Raw genomic sequence first — 18,976 nt, 5'->3', positions numbered from 1 at the left:
TTTAATGGGGTTACCAGGGCTGTCTCGGACTTGCTGGGGCCTAGGCCTGAAGCCCAGCTTCCACCACCCAGGGTCGAAGCCAAAGCCCGAGCCCACCACCCGGAGCCTGGGCCAAAGCCAAAGCCCCTTGGCGGCAGGGTTCAGGTTACCAAGCCCCTGCCTGGTGCTGAAGCCCTTGGGTTTTGGCCTCCCCACCTGGGGCGGTGGGGCTTGGGCTTTGTCTTGTTGTGTGTCCTCCCCCTCCCCGCCCTCTGAACTGGGGTGGCAGGGCTCAAGTGGGCTCAGGCTTCAGTCCCCCCTCCTGGGGTCAGGTAGTAATTTTTGTTGTCAGAAGGGGGTTGCAGTGCAATGAAGTTGAGAACCCCTGTGTTATAGGGTTAAAAAAATTAAAATAAAATAAACTTCTAAAGTTTTCCAGCATTCAGTTCTTGCAGATAGGTTGAGTTGGAAGTGCTGTACAGTAACTTCTCACTTAAAGTCGTCCCAGTTAACGATGTTTTGTTGTTACGTTGCTGATCAATTAGAAAACATGCTCGTTTGAAGTTGTGCAATGCTCCCTTATAACGTTGTTTGGCAGCTGCCTGCTTTGTCCACTGCTTGCAGAAAAGAGCAGCCTGTTGGAGCTAACTGGTGGGGGCTTAAAACCAGGGTGGACCAGCAACCCCCATATCAGCTCCCCTAAGTTCCCTGTGCACGGCAGCCACCCAGCAGGCTATGAATTGCCGGGCAGTTCAGCTGTCCCTCCCCCCACTGCCATGTGCTGCTCCTGCCCTCTGCCTTGGAGCTGCTCCCGGGAGCCTCCTGCTTGCTGGGCGGCGCAGGGTGGGGGGGGTAGGGACGGAAGAGGGAGGCTAATATCAGGGTGTCCCCCTCCCCACATCTCCATGAGCAGGGTGGGGAAATTTGACAGGGCTTAGGACAGAGGGAGCATGCTGGCAGCAGCTGCTGTCTCAACTTCCTGGTCTACTTAAAAAGACAATCTACTTAGAGTGGTTCAGCGTACTTAAAGGGGCAATGCATATCTCTCTCTCACACACAGGGTGTGTGTCTCTGTCTCTGTCTGCCATGCTGTCTCCCCTCCCTCCATTCGTGCTGCCTTGTAGAGTATGAGGCTACATTAACAACAATGTGTTAACCCTTGAGGGCTCAGACGAGTTCTAGTTCATCATTTAGCAGTAAGGCATTCCCTGGGAAATATCCCACCCTCTGACTCCACCACCTCAACCAAGCTTCACAATCATCATTGCTGTGTACAGTATTAAATTGTTTGTTTAAAACTTATACTGTGTATGTGTATACTTTTTTTTGTCTGGTGAAAAAAAGTTCCCTGGAACCTAACCCCCCTATTTACATTAATTCTTATGGGAAAATTGGATTCGCTTAATATCGTTTCGCTTAAAATCGCATTTTTCAGGAACATAACTACAACGTTAAGTGAGGAGTTACTGTATTAGTATTTGCAATGATGGTCCCCAAACTTTGATAGGAAAACATTAAAACACAGCTGCCTTGTGACTAGAATGCAGCCTGTTTTATAAGCTATATGAACACAGTTCAGTTCCCTGGTAAGCTTTGAAGGGACAGGGGATGGCAGTGGAACTGAAACAGGTACGTGATGAAGTTGTAAAAGTGTGACATTTACTAACAGTAAGCCCAGTACAGATCTTGTGCCTATTTTATGGGAAGAAATTGGCATTCGTCATCTGCAGCTTCTCTTTCACGCTGAAGTTCGTTCATGGTACAGTTTTGAGTCACTTGTTTGAGCTCAAGAGAGAATGGAAGGATTTTCCTTGCTTGAATGTGGCTCTGCCCTTGCTGAATGCTTCACTGATCAGCATTAGTTTGCTCCAAATCTTCCTGGGAAGAAATACATGGTTTCTCAGCCTGGGGTTCATGACCACCTTACCCTTCCAATATTGTAAATGGGAGGGTGGGGAGGCTAGCTAGAGATGGTTGAGCGGTGATCCTGATATGGAAAAAGGGGTCTTGATGTGGAAAAGGCTGAGAACCACTGTGTTAAAATGACTCACTGGAGAAAAAGTTAAACTGTGACTTTGCGAGAGCCAGAAGGGTGAAAGTTGAGTAATTGAGAGAGGAAGGGACTTTTAGTTAGACTGTTTAAAGCTCTTTGCTTTTTGTTAATGCCTATGTAACCTCAGTAGCTAATTAACACCAGACACACCATCTCTTTAACTGAGGTTTGAGAGCTAACTTTATAAATCCTCTGACCCATCCAGTAGGTGCTCCAGCAGAGCCAGGGATGGCCATGCTCAACATTCCTGATATTTTTAGGGTTGAGTAACAGTGTTGGGGAAGAGAACTTTCAAGCCTCTTGTATAGACCGTAAAAGGGCACATGCCCAATGTTTAAGAAATCCTTTGCAAGTCACCTTTAAAGGGTTTTATTGAGAAGTTTTGCTTTTTCTTGTGAAATTCTGTATATATTTTTTTAAATTTAAAACCAAACTCTCCACTCTTGCTTAATGACAACTCTTGTCATGGGGAAAATCCTGTCTGAAAATCTGAATAACTCATTCCAGTGTACTGACTTTTCTTTCTCTCTTTCATTCTCTGTGTGCCTCTCTTTCCCTCCCCTGTCTCTTGCTCATACCTCCCTGCTCCTCCTCCTTTTGGTTTCGTTCATCAGCCCCTCCTTCCTTGCTCTCTTCCCTCCTTGCAGAACAAGATGGTGAAAGGCAGTCTCAGCACAGAGCAGTCGGAGCGGGGGTGAGGGGGGAAGTGTGCTCCTGGGAATGGAAATAAAAGCAAGCACAGGTGAGTTGGGGGGAGGACTTCCAGTTCCCCCCATGCCCTCTTTCCACTTCTGTGGGAGAAGTTGGGGCAGTTTGTACACACGCAGAGATTGGGATTGCTTTGATTTTTGTTCCTCCATTTTGTTCAGGCTAGTAGTTTCATTTTTGTATTTCTTTAGCAATTCCCTCTGTTTACAGGTGAAGGGCAAAGCTTAATAACTGACCTCCTCTACTGTTGCTGGATTTCATCCAACTCCCATATTCAGTACCAGAAACGTCCATTCGTACTTTTCTCTTCCATGTGCATCAGAATCTGGCAGAAATTTTTCCTTAATTTTATGGAACCTAAATAGTGAACTTCCAAAAACCAACAAACAAACCAAAAAACAACCCCACCACCTCACTTAGATGTAGGATTGCCACCTTCTTAAATGTTGTACTTGGGAATAAACTAGTCTTATTGTCCTTGCAGTTTTGTAACATGGATGTTACCAGGTCAGAATTTAATTGCATTGATATTTCACGATGATTATAATTGTGCGGTGATTATAGTCGTGCAAGCCTCTCACTTTTAGGAGGCAGGATACCTCTACCCAAATTGGTGCAAGTAGTGATCCTTACTAGGGGCCTGTTACACTCTCCCTCCCTTCCCCCCACCCACCCCAAAGCCCTTTCTCCTGCCTGTCCAACCAGACTGGAGCTGAAGTAGGTAGAGTTGTATCTGTGTGGCCACAATCTCATGACTCTAACGTTTATCCTTGTATTTACTTCCTTACTATTGTTGGTTACCAAAATGCAAAGCTATTGAGAAATGCATCTCCTCATACCCTGGCTCTGCAGAATATCCATTTAGTTATCTAGTTAGCTTGCAGATCACTATCAATATGCAGAACACCCAAAATCAAAAGTCATTGCTATCTGATGGCAGCTTGGTGACCTAAGGCCAGATCTGTACCGCAGACCTTTATCGATATAACTACGTCGCTCGGGGTGTGAAAAATCCACACTCCTGAGTGATGTAGTTATACCAACCTAACCCCCCATGTAAACCAGCGCTGTGTTGACGGGAGAGCTTCTCCTGCCAATTATAGCTATTGTCTCGGGGATGTGGATTAACTGCGCTGGTGGGAGAAGCTCTCCTATCGGTAGTGCCCTATGAAATTCACGGTCCATTTTGGTCTATTTCACAGTCATAGGATTTTAAAAATAGTAAATTTCATTATTTCAGATATTTAAAACTTGAAATTTCACAATATTGTAATTGTAGGGGTCCTGACCCAAAAAGGAGCTGGGGGGGTCACAAGGTTATTGTAGGGGGGGTTGCGGTACTGTTACCCTTACTTCTGCACTGCTGCTGCTGGTGGCGCTGCCTTCAGAGCTGGGCGGCCGGAGAGCGGCGGCTGCTGGCTGGGAGCCCAGCTCTGAAGGCAGAGCTGCTGCCACCAGCAGCACAGAAATAAAGATGGCATGGTATGGTGTTGTCACCCTTACTTTTGCACTGCTGCCTTCAGAGCTGGGCACTCAGTCAGCAGCCGCCTCTCTCCAGCCACCCAGCTCTGAAGGCAGAGCGCAGAAGGAAGGGTGGCATTGCATGGTATTACCACCCTTACTTCTGTGCTACTGCTGGTGGGGCGTTGCCTTCAGAGCTGGGATCCCAGCCAACAGCTTCCGCTCTCCGGCTGCCCAGCTCTGAAGGCAGCACAGAAGTAAGGGTGGCAATATCGTGACACCCCCCCACCACCACCACAAATAACTTTGCGACACCCCTCCCCCCTGCAACTTCCTTTTGGTCAGGACCCCCAATTTGAGAAACACTGGTCTCCCCCTGTATAATATAGGGTAAAACACATAAAAGACCACATTTCACAGAGGGAGACCAGATTTCATGGTCCGTGATACATTTTTCATGGCCGTAAATTTAGTAGGGTCCCACCTCTCGGTGTAGGAGCCTCTTTGTTAAAGTGCTAGCAGTTGCGCCACTGTAGCGCTATACATGAAGACAAGCCATAAATGAAATGAGTTTGCAATCTGAGTCCTGTTGGAGCAGGTGTCCCCAGTCGCCCTTGAGTTGGCACTAATTGGATCTCTTGACCTCATTCCGTTGCTCGTTTGCATTCCCTGGTCTTGCTTGCCTCTGTCCCTTTTCCCTGATTCTGCAGATGAGAGTTGCTCTTTTTTACTTCTGCTGCCTTATCTAACTAAAGCTTTCCCCCTTCTTGACTCGCTTCTCTTCCCAGCTGCTTCCTGTTAAGTCTTGCCTTAAAACCTTCCTTATTTCTCTAGTCAAGTGACTACAAAGTGTTTTTTGTGGTATTTTATATGAAGGAAGTGAGACTTAATAAATTGTTTTTTATTTTATATGTGCAACAGCAGAAAACGGCTAGTATTTGGTATTAGGACTGTGATGTGGCTGTTGGCTTGGTTTAGCTCAGTTCTTCTTTGATTTTTAGTACTCTTACATTCTGAGACTGTCATTAAAGAAAAATAGCTATTTAGACGAAATTAACCATTAATATTTATTGTCCATTTTTCCTAAATAGTAAAGCTCATCAAGATTTTTTTAATTCAACTTTATTTTTGTTTTCCATAAAGTGTAAATGACGGTGTGGTTGAGAAGTAATTGGATAATGGTCGAGCAGAGCGTATTGCTAGTGTCTTTTACAGCTCTGTAAACTTGAGCAGACATGGAGCTGGCTTCTTTATGATAATCAGGGTGGACTGTTTAAATAAAAGCAATTTAAATTACTGATTTTAATCATATTTTAAATCATAAACCAGGAAACCTTGGTTAAAAGAATAGATTTTAATCTTGTTTTGCATTTGTACTTTTTAGTTGTTTTGCTAAAGAGAGGTTGATTCTCACTGGCTGGTAACCATTAAAACATGCTGATTTGCAACTATATAACCTTTACATTAAAATTGGTGCTTCTTTTTCCTAACCAGGTGGATACACTGTATCTATACACGTTTATTTAAGCGGTTATATAGCTTAACTTGCATTTATTGAAATTCTTAATTTTTACATTTTATGATCGAAAATGATTGATTGATGCATTTCTTATTTATTAATTTTTTACTTGTTATTTGTATTAAGCTCTATTTGGATGGAAATTAAAATTCAATTAAAACAGCATTTTAAATGTATTAAATAGAACCACCTTAAATGTGCTTGATACTTAAGGAAAAGAAGTTCATCTAAAAGTTTATTAAAACATGTTTTAGAAGTAAAACTCTCACATTTATTAAAGGGAAGTGTTGTCTATAGTAAGTAGATTGAACTGATTGTTTCTGGTCACTATGCCATTAAAGATTTTAGAACTAGGAGATCTCATCCTCTCACACCTAGTTCTTATTCATAGATTGGAAGAGGAAGACAGTATTTCCTACTTTTTCAATTCCGACTTGATTTCTTAACTTTGAATTAATTAGTAATTGAATTGAACTAGTTGAATAAACTGAAGTGAGGAAGATATTCTCTACACCTGCAGACGTGGCTCCTGCTCTCAAAAGTTGTTTAGCAGTACGGCAAAGTCTGGTTCCAGGCCTTAATATAGGTTGTGAGTTTCAAGTTTAATTTTAAATATGTTTATTTTAAAAAACAAACCTGTATTTAATTTAAATAAAAAAATTGTTTTTAATTATTTTTAAATTATTTATTTTTATCCACCCTGATAACTGTTAGATCTTTGTTTTATAAGACTTAAGGAGTCAGTGAACATTAATGTGCCCTTAATTTTTTTCATGTGGGTTTTTCAGTTTCAAGTTGCTTGACTTGTGTGTTCTTAGAGGAAAGTCACGGCATAGTTTTCCAATGTTAATCCCCTCTCGCAGGGCAGTCTACTTTGAGTTTTATGCTTGATCCGTTTTAAGTTCCACGAGACAGATACCTGTCGTCTTAGCTTTATAAAGTGCTTTGTACAGCTATGGTGCTCAAAGTATTATTAATAATAATAATCATTGTATTTTGTTCCTCCCCTCCTTCTAGAAGTTCCCCCAATAAGGAAACAGTGAATCCAGGGCATTTGCCTTTGCTTTTGACAAGCGCTGTTAGGTGAGGGGGAAGATTAGAGTGAGAGAGAGGGGGAAAACGGTTCTTTTAACAACTTCTTTCCCTTTCCAACTCTGCCTCTACCTCTCCCCTCCCCCAACATTCTTCTGCTCCCCATGGGAAGTTGTGGGCATGCCTCTCAACCATCCAACCTGCCAGTGTGAAAAATACGCCACCACAGTGGTGACAAATGACACTGGTGTTTTGTTGTATGTCACACCATAAACAAGAAGTATCTGTTGCTTGTGGTATGACATACAACAAAACAAAAGTATTCCACTTTTAGGGTCAGGTATATGTGGGGTCCCTTTCCAGGCTTCTGGTGGATTCAGGAATGGGCTCTCTACATAGGCTTTTCATGGGGCACCAGGGTGAGGGCCTGAGTGATCCCTGCCCAGACTGCCCCCAAATTAATTCTTGCAACATCCCCATACAATTAATGAGGCCCCCAAATGTATGTAGCCTCCCATATTCCAATCATGCCCATTCACACACACTGCTGATTTGCCATCCTCCTCTGTCCCTCCCAAGGGGCTGCTGTTGGTGGTGATTCTCTTTCTCTTCTCCCCCCCCCCCCCCCCCCACTGTACCCCTTCCCTCCAAGAAGTATAGAGAGGCCAGTGAGCTAAAGACTGAAGCTGCTCAGGAGGAGCCAGTGTTAGATTTTGGGAAGGAGCCTAGCCCTAGACATTATTCACAGGGGGGAACAGGGACCACATCAGGCTCTTAAGCTGCAGGGCTGTTTTTGCTCATTTTTCCTCCCCCTCCTGTGTAAGCCCAGCAGCACCCTCTCCTGTCTGACTACTGCAGACGACTCATGGGCAGCTTCCCTCCTTCCCTCATAGGCCTCTTTGCTTCTGGGAGTAGAGGAACCGGGAGTCCAGAGCTGCAGCTTGAGAAGCAACTGCTTCCACTACCAGCCAGCAGCCCCTGTCCTGCAAACTACCACCTGATAGGCAGTGCATTGGGCCAGAGAGCCTGAAGTAGCTCTAATGTAGAAGATAGTGCATAATGCAGTGCAGGTCAGAACTCTGGTTATAGGGCTGCAGGCTTTGCTAGTTGCCTGGTTTCAGGGACTCTCCAAGCGGCCCAGTCTACATCTCACAGTACGCTCATTTATATATGTGTGGGTCATGGTCTTGTTACCCACTACTGTCTTCTCTGGAGCTTGTTAGTTCTTCCACCCTCATGGGTATTTTTGTTGGAGGAATGGCAATAAATAGTCTCTCCACGTTTGGGTATTCGTTTTGGGAAGTGGAAGGTTTATAGTACATTGCTGCTATTCCTGTTTTGGTGTAAGTTGAGATTCCTGCCTCTCAGGCCAAGGAAGCTCTAACTGGAGGGTACAAGGCTAGAGCCTGATGATGCAAGCCCCCTCCTGTACAGCTTAGTGAAAATTGTTAAATAACTTCTACTTTTAACCCATATAGTAGGGCTTCTATATGGCTACCAAATCTGGTTGGCCAGTGCTTGGCACAGGACCCCAAGGAAAAGAGGGAGGTGATTTAAAGCATCTTTTTGCTCCTTCAGTCCTTGGAGCCAGTTTAGCCCTTAGCAGAAGTAAAAGCGGCTTCCGTGCTCCTCAAACCTCAGCTTGCTTGTAACTGCCTGCTAGAGCTGTTCTACTGGCCAGGTGTCACTGGAGCTAGATGCTCCCTCAGCGCGTTCCCTCCCACCTCCAAGATGTTCCCTTATGTGAACATGGAAGGGGGGAGAAAAGCGGGGTGTTGCAGAGCTGACTATGCCCGCTGAGGATTCTCCTCCATCGCTAGAATTTCCAGCAGCTTTGTTGGGCCATTTTTAGGGCCACTTTGCACGGGAGGAGGGGTGCGTAGAGGCCAGACAAGGAGCCACGGATCTGGCCCATAAGCTCTGAATAAAAAGCCTAGTGTGAAAGTATGGAGTAGTATGAGTTAAGGCGTCCTCAAAACGATGACAAGGATTTGAGAATCCCCCAGGGGAGAGGAAAGGGGGATAAAATCACGAGTATATGAATGCTGTGCCTGAAGCTGGGTGTTGCATTCTTCCCACCTCTTCTCTTCTCCCAGATACTTCTAATTTGGAGATACTGGTGTCTCTCCCCACCCTTTTTCAGTAGAGAATGTCTTATGGATCCTTTCCTCTAATTTGGCCCTGCACTCCCTCCCCTCCAATCAAAGCTATTCTTGTAAGTTTGAATAACTGTGATATGCATGGTAGTTTAGGGAAACTATCTTCCCACAGTGGGACAGGTGTGTGTCCTTTTGCTGCTTTTGGTGGAAATGGCTGTAAAGTTGTCTGCTAAAATAGAAGGATTGGCTGTTGGTGTGGTTGGAGTTTTTTTTCTTTGTTTTTGGCTGCTTTCATTCTGATCCCAGTAAGGGAAAAAGGGGCCTGCACTCTAGTGCTCTGGATCAAGTTCAGGAATGGCAGTGGGTTGTGTGTCTGTTTGCTGCTCCTCTCTTCCTGAGCCAATTTGCCCCTAGAACATTTGTATCAATTCCAGATAGGAGTGACTGTGGGTGTGTGCCTGATGCTCTGGATTTTTTCCAGGAACAGAGAGGGTCTTTATATATGGTGAGCCTGATCCTTCCCTGAGTCAGTGCCTAATGCGCTGGATTGCTTCCAAGCATGGGCAAGCCACAGTTGTACAGAAGCCAGAGGCAGCAGCATGGACTTGCTATGAATACCAACAAGGATTAGCTGCCTGAGCTGTTACTTCTAGGAATTTCCCTCTCTCCTTCAATGATATCACCTCTTTATAGTAGTTTATTTTTTATATACTTGCCTCATGTCTTTTTGTTTGCTCTTAGCCTTGTATTGCTGCATGTGAAAATTTTAGCAGTAAAGTAGTACGCTTGCTGGGATGGGATCTACTTTGTGTGCTGATACCTAGAGTAGCTTATCTTTTCATAGCACAGCCAGCAGGGCGTTCTGGAATTTTAACTGCCAGTAGTAGGTGTGTTTTGTGCATGCACCCGTAATGCTATTAACTGCAGTACATACGTTCGGCATAAATTGTGGTTTTTGTTTTTGACTTGAGCTCATTTATGAAAGGATATACGAGTGTTACGTGAGCTACAGCAAAGGACTGTTCTTGCAAAATAACTTAATCTTGGGTCTCAGGAAGGAATACGATATTTAAATCTTTTCAGTTTTCTTAGCAGTGGCAACTTGTTAAGGGAGAGCGAGGTGTTTCCTAGAAAAATGAACAGGAAGTGTGGCTTTAATTGTGGAGAATTTGACTCCTGTTTTGAGCTACCTCAGTCTCAATGATACTTAAACTCCCGGAGTTCTGTATCTTTCCTCATGGGATTTCTTGATCTGTACAGTTGAAATACTAAACATCCTAGAGAAGGACTGGCCATTCCAGAGTTTGAGGTTTTGCCTGAAGACACACCAAGTCTGTTCCTTACACTAATCTTACGTAACACTGCAGTCTGCAACCTACTACAAGAAAACAGCATAAGGAAATGTAAACTATACACAAAATGTGGCTCATCCTCCCTCTAGTGAGGACTGGTCACTTCAGGCAATTAATAACTGGATATGGAACCTGTTAACTCAGTCATCAGTTCCATTACAGTCCCAGATTGGTATTGGTTGGAAGTTGTTACTATCTGATGGCTGGTTGGTGATCTGTCTGAATGAAATGTGTTGGAGTCTCAGTCCAGTTCCTAGTGAGCAGGTGTCACATCACAGATCCACCATCATAACTGATCCTAATTGGGCCCCTTTGTTGCTAGTTTCCAGCAAACAGATTAAGGATTAATGATCTTCTCACTGCAGGAAGTGGTTCTGTGTTATAAGGTCTGTGGCTTGGTGATGGTAGGGAAAACGTATGCTCTTGCGGCTGCCCATGCTGTACCCCTTCTGTAGCTAAATAGATTACAGTCTCCAGGGCTTGTTAATCAGATACCTTTCACCACATAAAATGTGTTGTAAAGAAATAACCACGATCATGCTTCTGTGAACTTAGCTCTTGGCATTACTGCTCTGACAGGTTGTTGGGTAAGCTGCTCTGAAGTCCTGGTGGCTGTTACAAGAGTAACCCTAAGTATACTAATATTGCTGTGTTCACTTTGTTTTGCAGGTTAGGCTGTTGAGATAAAAAGCGGTGGACATTCATGACTGAATGAAATCTCTCCCACTGTGCAGCCATGCCCCCTCTTGATGTGCCTGCCAATGCCAGCACTTCCTTCATAAATTCTTACATCACACTCAAGACTGATGACATCACAGAATATGACCAAGGAGTCTGAACCAGCTGTTTCCATGGACACAAACTCCATAGTGACAATGGGGAGGGGAGGGAAAAAGAGGAAACAGGTGGGGGGAATTAAAGAGGGAGGGATAAAATATATATATATATATAAAGATCTATTTTTTAGTCTTGGAAGACTTTGTTTTAAATGAAAGGTGCACTATCCCTTTTTATGCATTTGATTCAATATTAAAAACACAGATAAATTCACAATTTCTTCTAACTACAGTAAATATTAAGTCCAGAATCCAAATGAGGCTCCTGAACTATCCCTCTTTTGTTGAAAAGGGAATGGAATTTGCATTCCACTAACCAGATTTGTCTCCCTCCTCTTCTCCCCCAGCTTCCGGAAGAAGAGCTCAAGACTTAAAGAAAACTTTTTTTAAAATCCTCTTTCATTACAGAACCGTCTGTGGGATAGGAAGGGGGATTGGATGGCTGCAGGCAATGAGTTGTTCATATGTGTATGTGTGGGGAGTGAGTTTACAATATTTTCTTTTCAAGAAACACTATTTATTTTGATTAACAATAGAAGCTTGAAAACATCTGACTCCTAGGTCATGCGACTTGTGAAGTACAAGGTAGCTGCTGCTAGCCAAATACACCCCCCCCCCCCCATAGATGTGACTATGTCTGCACCGAATGGTGGGTGTGGGGAGGGTGTTTCTGCCATTCATGGTAATGATGAACACCCCTAAATCATTCCAAGAAGCTGCCGTCTCTTTTGAAAGCAGGCTAGAGGAGGATGTTGGTTTGTCTGCCAGGGTGGGAAGTTGAACAGGAAGTCTGAATGTTGATGGAATCAATGTGTGTTTAAATTGTCCAGGAAAGCTCAGTTAACCCTTCTTTAGTGTGTGGGTGGGTTGTTTTTGGGTTTTGTTGTTTTTTCCGAAGGAAGGGAGAATGTCAATTTAATAGCCTATACCATATGGTTATTTTTTTGTAAATTGTGTAATTTTTAAACATTTGAGTTTAAAAAACAAACAAATTTTCTCTTGTTAAGGCCTTAAGAAGGGGTTAGTGCATCTTTCAGGGGTCACTCTGCCATGGGAATAAAATAGCTGTTTCACAAACAGTTTTATATAAAAAAAAAAAGCTTAAAAAACAAAACAAAAAACTAATAAACTTCATTTTAACCTTGTTTCCTTTTGTTTTGTGAATGTAAGTTGGTTTGTTGAAAGGGAGGGGGAGACATGCTAACATTTAGCTGCCATATTTTGGGTTGTTTGCCTTCTGTCATCTTCGTGTCTTTCCTTCGCTAATGAGATTTCCTTAACCATCTGGACTGGCCAAGGAGGAGGGAGACAGTGAAGTTTTTATTATTATGATTTATATGGTGACTAGGCATAGCTAGCCAGTAGGATCTCTTGACTCCCTGAACTCACAGTTCATGTGCAGTAGTATTACACTACCTGCCTGATCTTTTCTTCACCCATAGGATGGTACCGTGCTCTGATGACTTCACACACTGTGGTGCACGGTAGGGTGCTGTGGTAGCGGGAGCTGGCCAGCATGACTTTGGATCTAAAATGGGGTTGAGGAGGTGAGAAAATCCTTTTAAAAAATGATGTTGTATGTGCCTGTTTTGCTGCTTGCATTATGGAACATTCAGCATAAAATTAAATTTTAGCTTAATTATAATACTTTTGTTTTAGCTCTATTGGGGAAAAAATGGAGACACTTGACAGTCGGGGCCCGATTTCCAGTTAGGGACGTCTTACCGCTCTAAAACTGTGTGCAACACTAAGGTCAGCTGTGGGGGGGCGCTGAAGATGCTGTGCCTGGGGTGCGTAAGGGGTAAGCCCAGCCCTGTTGATAGTAATTAATTTATAGAAGTTACTGTCTTTGATATGTATTTGGAAAAATGGGGCATTATAAAAGTCCTCTACTTACCCCTTATCCAGTAGTAGGCACTGAAGTCAAGCTTCTACTATTCTAGGAAATGTTTGTGACGTCTGTAACCAGTACTGAAAAAACTTCAACTGCCTATGTAGTCAGAACAAAATCATTTTCCACGTAGTGTGACTGAGTAAATGCTTTCTTTCAAATCAAGTGAAATTGGCGTTCTCTAGTGTCTGTTCTACTCTACGTATCCCAAAACATTGCGTTACAGGGATTCCATGCATTATATTTCTGATGAATCTGCTGAGCAGTAGTAGGTCAGCAGACAGGAGTGTGATGAAACTTCTGAGGGTGACACTGGTGCTTCTTTTCTGGCTGCTGAATGTGGGGCTCAAGGGCAGCCAGGAGGGGAAGGGTTCATGGCAGCTGGCAGGATGGTTGGAAACCTGGAGGAGAGCATTAGAGGCAGCTGTTCCTGGTGGCTGCCCAGGGTGACTGAGCTGAAGATTCCAGCGTTGCCTGTACGCAGATGGATCGTGTTGATTTCAGAGTAACAGGACTCATGTACATCATGTAAATAAAACAAATTACACCGGACCTGACTCTGAGACATTGTTTTCTTTCCAATGACAGAAACTGCAGCAAGACCCTGAACTCTGTCACCACTTGGCCAAAGTTCAATACTGGTATCAGAGTCAGGGTTAAATTTCTAAGAAGAGAAAATGTGAGCTGGTGTTCCCATTGAATAAAGATGGAAAAAGTCAGTGCAGTGCTTACAGAGATCAAAGCTATCCAAGAAGCACTAAGAACAGGCCAGGAGGAATTAAAATGGTCTGGAGGCTTCTCAGGAAGGACTGAGATATGCCCTGAAGGCAGAGATCAAATCCAGACATTTGGAAATAAAAACTGTATTGAACAGAAGCTACAAAGGGCCTGAGGGGATTTTGGAACCTATGCATGAAATGCTCAGTTTGTTTTGCCAGCCCTGACTGAAGAGATGAACAGCAGCTTGATTACCATAGACCAAATTTTTTTTCAAAGAAATAGAAAAACACCAAAAGGCTTTGGTCAGCTTGGAACTTGCTTAACAAAGATGAACTGCAGCAAAGACTCAGGGAACATGATGAACTGTCTAGAGAAGAAAATCCAGGGCTTACAAACCATATTAAAGTCAGATGCTTGGATGAGGAAATGAGCAAACCAGGCAACTTGGATAAGACATTGATGCTCTGCTGTATGGGGATTTGCATATCAAGGTCTTCAAAACAAAACCAAGGATGCCATGTGAGATTGTGGAGTGTGTGTGTGTCTTGCTGTGCAGTGCAGAAGGCAACTACTGCTGCATAAGGTTGTAGCTGTCCAATACAAGCCCTGTAGGTACAGATCTGTAAATATGCATGATGGGGGTGGGGAAGAATTGTGGCTGGATTCATGAAACTTTTGAATTATTTGAAATGGTATTAAATTCGTTTTGTAAAACAAAGGAGATTGGCAATAATGAAAAAAGGAAGTAATTCAATTGAATGATGGTACTGTGAAAAGATTGGCCACAAAAAGGATCCTTATAAAGTCAAAGGAAGACGGTATCCCAAGTGCCTACGGTTCGACCCTCCCACAGAGCAGGAAACAGGCTGACACCAAGCTACAAGGGGAAAGCCTGACAGCACAGCATGTAACCCCACAGGTTTCCTTTAGATATGGGCAGTTAATGAACAGCATTGGGAGTTTGGCTATTGAATGTGTAATAGAGACTATGCTGTGGTGTAGCTGTGTAGGTCCCAGGACATTAGAGAGACAAGTTGGATGAGGTAATACCTTGTACAGGACCAACTTCTGTTGGTGAGAGACAAGCTTGCGAGCTTACATAGAGCTCTTCTTCAGGTCTGGGAAACTGGATTTATGGTTTATGACAACAATCTATAAACCATTAATACTCCCCCTCCCCCAAGCTGCTTCCCTCACTCTCTTCCTTTCCTCCCTATGTCTGGAGGGGTGTCAATAGGCCACTTCACTTTGAATGGTCCCTTGAAATATGTTAACTGCTTATGCTAAACAATCTGTTCCATCTTGTATTGGGTAGTGACACTGTCAGTTTCCCAGACCTGAAGAAGAGCTCTGTGCAAGCTCAAAAGCTTGGTCCAATAAAAGATATTACCTCACCCACCTTGTTGTCTCTAATAGGGGCATGTCTACGCTTAAATGCTGCATCAGCACAGCTGTACCATTCTAAGCCAATGGGAGAGAGCTCTGCTGTCGGTTTTGTTAATTCACCTCCCTGAGAGGCGGTTGCTATGTTTGTGGGAGAAGCTGTCCTGCCATCAAAGCGCTGTCTATATGGGGGTGGGGGGAGAGGTTAGGTTGGTACAACTACATCATTTAGGGCCCCTGGAGTGATATGCTGGTATAGGTCTGTAATGTAGACCAGACCTTATTGTAGACACTGGCTCAAATGCAATGGTTATCAGACCAAACATGCTAAAAATGCTAGGGAACAGAGGATCCAAAAATCAAACAACCAAATTAAGCTCAAGTAGCAAGAGTGACTGGGGAACCACACACCTGTCCAAAAATGGGGAAATTGGGTTTAAACATTGCATCTCTAGAATTGGAGCAAGATGTCTAGATAGCTGAGTGTGGGGATGAGCTGGTTACTGACTTGGATTTTACTATGGCTAATAGATGCCAGGAAAGGTGTCCTTCATCTGCCATCTGAAAATTCCTTTTCAGTTATGGCTCATGTTTTGCAGGTGTCAGATTATATGTAAAAGCAAGTTGTCCTTCTCCTAGGTGTTGAAAGTATAGTAGCAATCCATATGTTTGGGATAGCTCCCTAGGAAGGGGAAAAGGGGAATGGTTGAGAACTGCGTTGAGACACAGGGTCTGTGGGGAATTTAAGCTACTAAAATTCTTGTCAACCTGAAGCAGAAACAAATTCCTGTTCAGCTGCTGAATATTTCTGACAAACATCAAATAGTGGAAAAAGAAAACCACAATGGCAAACCTGGAACCAGAGAATCTGGTTCATACTAGCCTAGAGAGACGCTTTAAGGGAGAAAGGAGTGGAAGGTGATTTTTCCAGTGTGTGTTTAGATGGTGTTCCCGTGCAGTGTTGTACGTTTAAATGAGCGGCAGGAAGATTTGAGAAACTTGCTTGTAAGGAATTGAGAGTTTTTCTCCCATTCCAGAAAAGATCAGCTGGACAGCACTGGCAGCACAAGACTGATGCTGGAGGAAGGCAGCTCATCAAACAAGTGCATCACCACTTACTGATTTCATAAAGAGAAGGGTCTTTACAGGTCTTTAGGGAAGTGTATCTGGAAGGTCTAATTGAAATTTCAAGTAGACCATGGGCCAGATCTGTCTTTCTGGTTAGGAAAAAATATGGTAGCATTAGATTTTATGTGGACCATAGAAAATTAAGCATACGTCTACACAGCAGTGGGAGGGTGTTTCCCAGTGTGGTTAGGCAGACACACCAGAGCTCTAGTCAGGCTAGGGCTCTAAAAAATAGCCGTGCGGCTGTGGCTGCATGGGTGGCAACTTGGCCTACCTGCCTGACAGGCTGTTGTACTCAGGCAGCTAGCCCATGGACCTGCACCCCTGCTTCTATTTTTAGTGTGCTCACTTGAGCAGAGCTAGCTTGTGTCTCTACCTGAGCTGGGAAGCACTCTCCTAGATGCTGTGCAGACTTTCTGTAGCTGAAAGGATTTTTATCCTTTGCCATGAATGGGATAAGATCCTGGATGATGCAATAATAGTACCTAGATCTTACATAGTGGCTTTTACCAGCAGATCTCAAGGCATTTTACAAAGGAGGTCACTATCATTATCCCCATTTTACAGATGGGGCAAATAGCACAGAGAAGCAGGTTAAATCTGGCTTTCTTCACTGGATCTTGAGAGTAGTTGTTGACAGGTGGCAGTAGATCCAAAATGGCAAAAGAAGACGACCGCCTTTTTAGCGGGACAGGAACTGTGGCAAGTTAAAGTAATGGCTTTTGGCTTGTGTAATGCCCCTGCCACCTTTTGAGAGGCTCCTGGTGAGGATATTGTGTGGCATGCCCCTTTCAGCTTTCCTGGAAGATATCCTGAGGCATGCTACAATTTCTAATCCAGAATTGATATATTTACTGATGACCTGTGATAAATTTGAGTGCCGATTGGAAATTGAATCCAAAGAACTGTGAGTTGTTTCAAAAAGTTACCCTGGCTCAGGCACACGGTCAAGGAGGAGGGCATTTCCACTGACAGGAAATTGGGTCAGCACAGAATGGACCAGCTCTTCAGATGCTGACAGATACAGAGTTCTGCAGGGCTCTGCACCAATTACAGAAGGTTAAATTGTGGGTTTGCTAAATCCCATAGAATGGGAGTAGAAGGGAAAATATTTCAGCCCGCACTGATTGTGAATTGGTGCTTCTATCTTAGCCTACCCATGTTACAAAAACCCCTTTTGGATTAGACACACATGCTCATGAGTATGGACTGGGGGCTGTACTGGCACAAGAACTTGAAGGATGTGAAAGGGTCTCTCTTACAGCGGAAAGTCTAAGCACTCATGTTGAACATGGACTGAAGACCCCAGCATACCTCTTGTATGCAGTTCCAGAAGAGAACAAAAGAAATTTGGATCATTTGGACTATGCAGAAATGCTACAAGCCAGAAACACCCAGTACACAGAAAAGGAAGAACTTGCTAAGGCTGTCGGCAACAACTGCTATTGATTGGCACAAGTATGTCAATAACTGGAACAAATCCTGCTCTGCCAATGACCCCTGTGCAAATGCCTGGCACATTGGATCAACCACAGTGGGACACCTAAACTGGGCAGGGTGTGATTGGCTGACCTGGGCTTTGAGCTGATGGTCTATGGCAGCTCTCTGGCACAAGGATCTTCAAGTAGGTTAAATATGGTAGCGAGGATACATCCTTTTCAAAGGAGAGGGCAGTGTGAAGAATCCACCAAGCATCAGTAAGTCAGCAGAGGGCAAATGTGATGAGCCTGCTACTGCTCTTGTGGCTCCTGCCTTAGGCTGTCAGGTAGCCATGTGGGAAGGTTGAGGAAGTTGTGAGGACAGTTGGAGACATGAAGAGTTTGTGATGGAGTCAGCTGTTCCTGGTGGCTGCTCAGGGGATTCCAGAGTTGTGTGCGGGTGGGTGTATGTCAGTTTAAAACTAACAAGACTTATGCATTGTGTTGCTGAGAACTCCCGCATTGTGTAAATAGATTACCTGAGACTTGACTCCAGGACATCAATTTATCTCCAACAGAAATAGGAAACTGCTTCTGAAATGCTTCAGTTTTACTTTTTCTCTTCCTAAACTGACCAAAATCTTTTCTCAGCTGCTCCTTTAGGGTTTGCCTATTCGCACCAATAGTCTGATAAGAACCCAAATCACATCTGCAGTCAGGAATCCCAGACGCACATCACAGCTACTGGTAACACCGCTGCAGCTTCTACATGTCACCTAGAGATGCCATGTTTAAAAACTGTATGCCAATGTTGGTAGCATGACACAATGCTGTGTTACATTATGACAGCACATGGCAATGATGAAATGTGGACACCCTGAAGACCTTTTACAATTTAGTTCAGGGGTGGCAATGAAACTGACCAACAATGAAACTGACCTATTGCAAAGCCCCCAACTCAACCACTGCCCAGCCTAGGCACAGCATACTGACAAACGTGGCAGCAATTTTGCACTCAGCAATAGCTTACGCAGTATTTGAGAGACACTTTTATGGATGGAGGAAATATTGACCAGGCCTCCTTGGTGTTTTCTTCTCCTTTTTCTATACCCCTCTTGTCAACATGCACACAGCCTACTCTTTTTGCTTTGTTTGGGAAGCTGCCACAGATTCTTTTAACTCCACCTGTATTGTAGCCACCAGAAAATGTAAAGAAGGAAGCTTGTGTAATGTCTCCATCACAAGACGAGAGAGTATTTTTTTTACCATGTACACCAGACTACTGAATAGCTTTTCTCTCTGGCTTCCTAAATCTCAGTTAGGAGATCAAACACTGCATACAATGACATAACTTTTAATTTCATGAGGACACCATTTTTAAAGTTATCATTCGTCCC

General features: G+C 43.8%; 1 protein-coding gene across 5 annotated transcripts in view; it reads left to right on the top strand.

Moving 5' to 3' along the window:
* The window catches only part of TCF20 (transcription factor 20), a 210,019-nt gene extending 198,934 nt beyond the window's left edge, over positions 1–11,085 (top strand). For 4 of the 5 annotated variants that reach the window (XM_074941729.1, XM_074941731.1, XM_074941733.1 and 1 more), the window contains exons 5-6: positions 2,647–2,774; positions 10,873–11,085. In XM_074941729.1, coding sequence (XP_074797830.1) covers positions 2,647–2,730 — 84 coding nt within the window. In that variant the 3' untranslated portion in view covers positions 2,731–2,774; positions 10,873–11,085. The remainder of the gene's footprint in view (positions 1–2,646; positions 2,775–10,872) is intronic. The other variant, XM_074941734.1, reaches the window with a different exon arrangement.
* Positions 11,086–18,976: the final 7,891 nt, after the last annotated feature.

The sequence above is a fragment of the Natator depressus genome, chromosome 1 (assembly GCF_965152275.1).
Source record: "Natator depressus isolate rNatDep1 chromosome 1, rNatDep2.hap1, whole genome shotgun sequence".
NCBI classification, from domain to species: Eukaryota; Metazoa; Chordata; order Testudines; family Cheloniidae; genus Natator; species Natator depressus.
The sequence above is the reverse complement of the archived record's forward strand: the minus strand, read 5'-3'. Positions and strand labels throughout refer to the sequence as shown.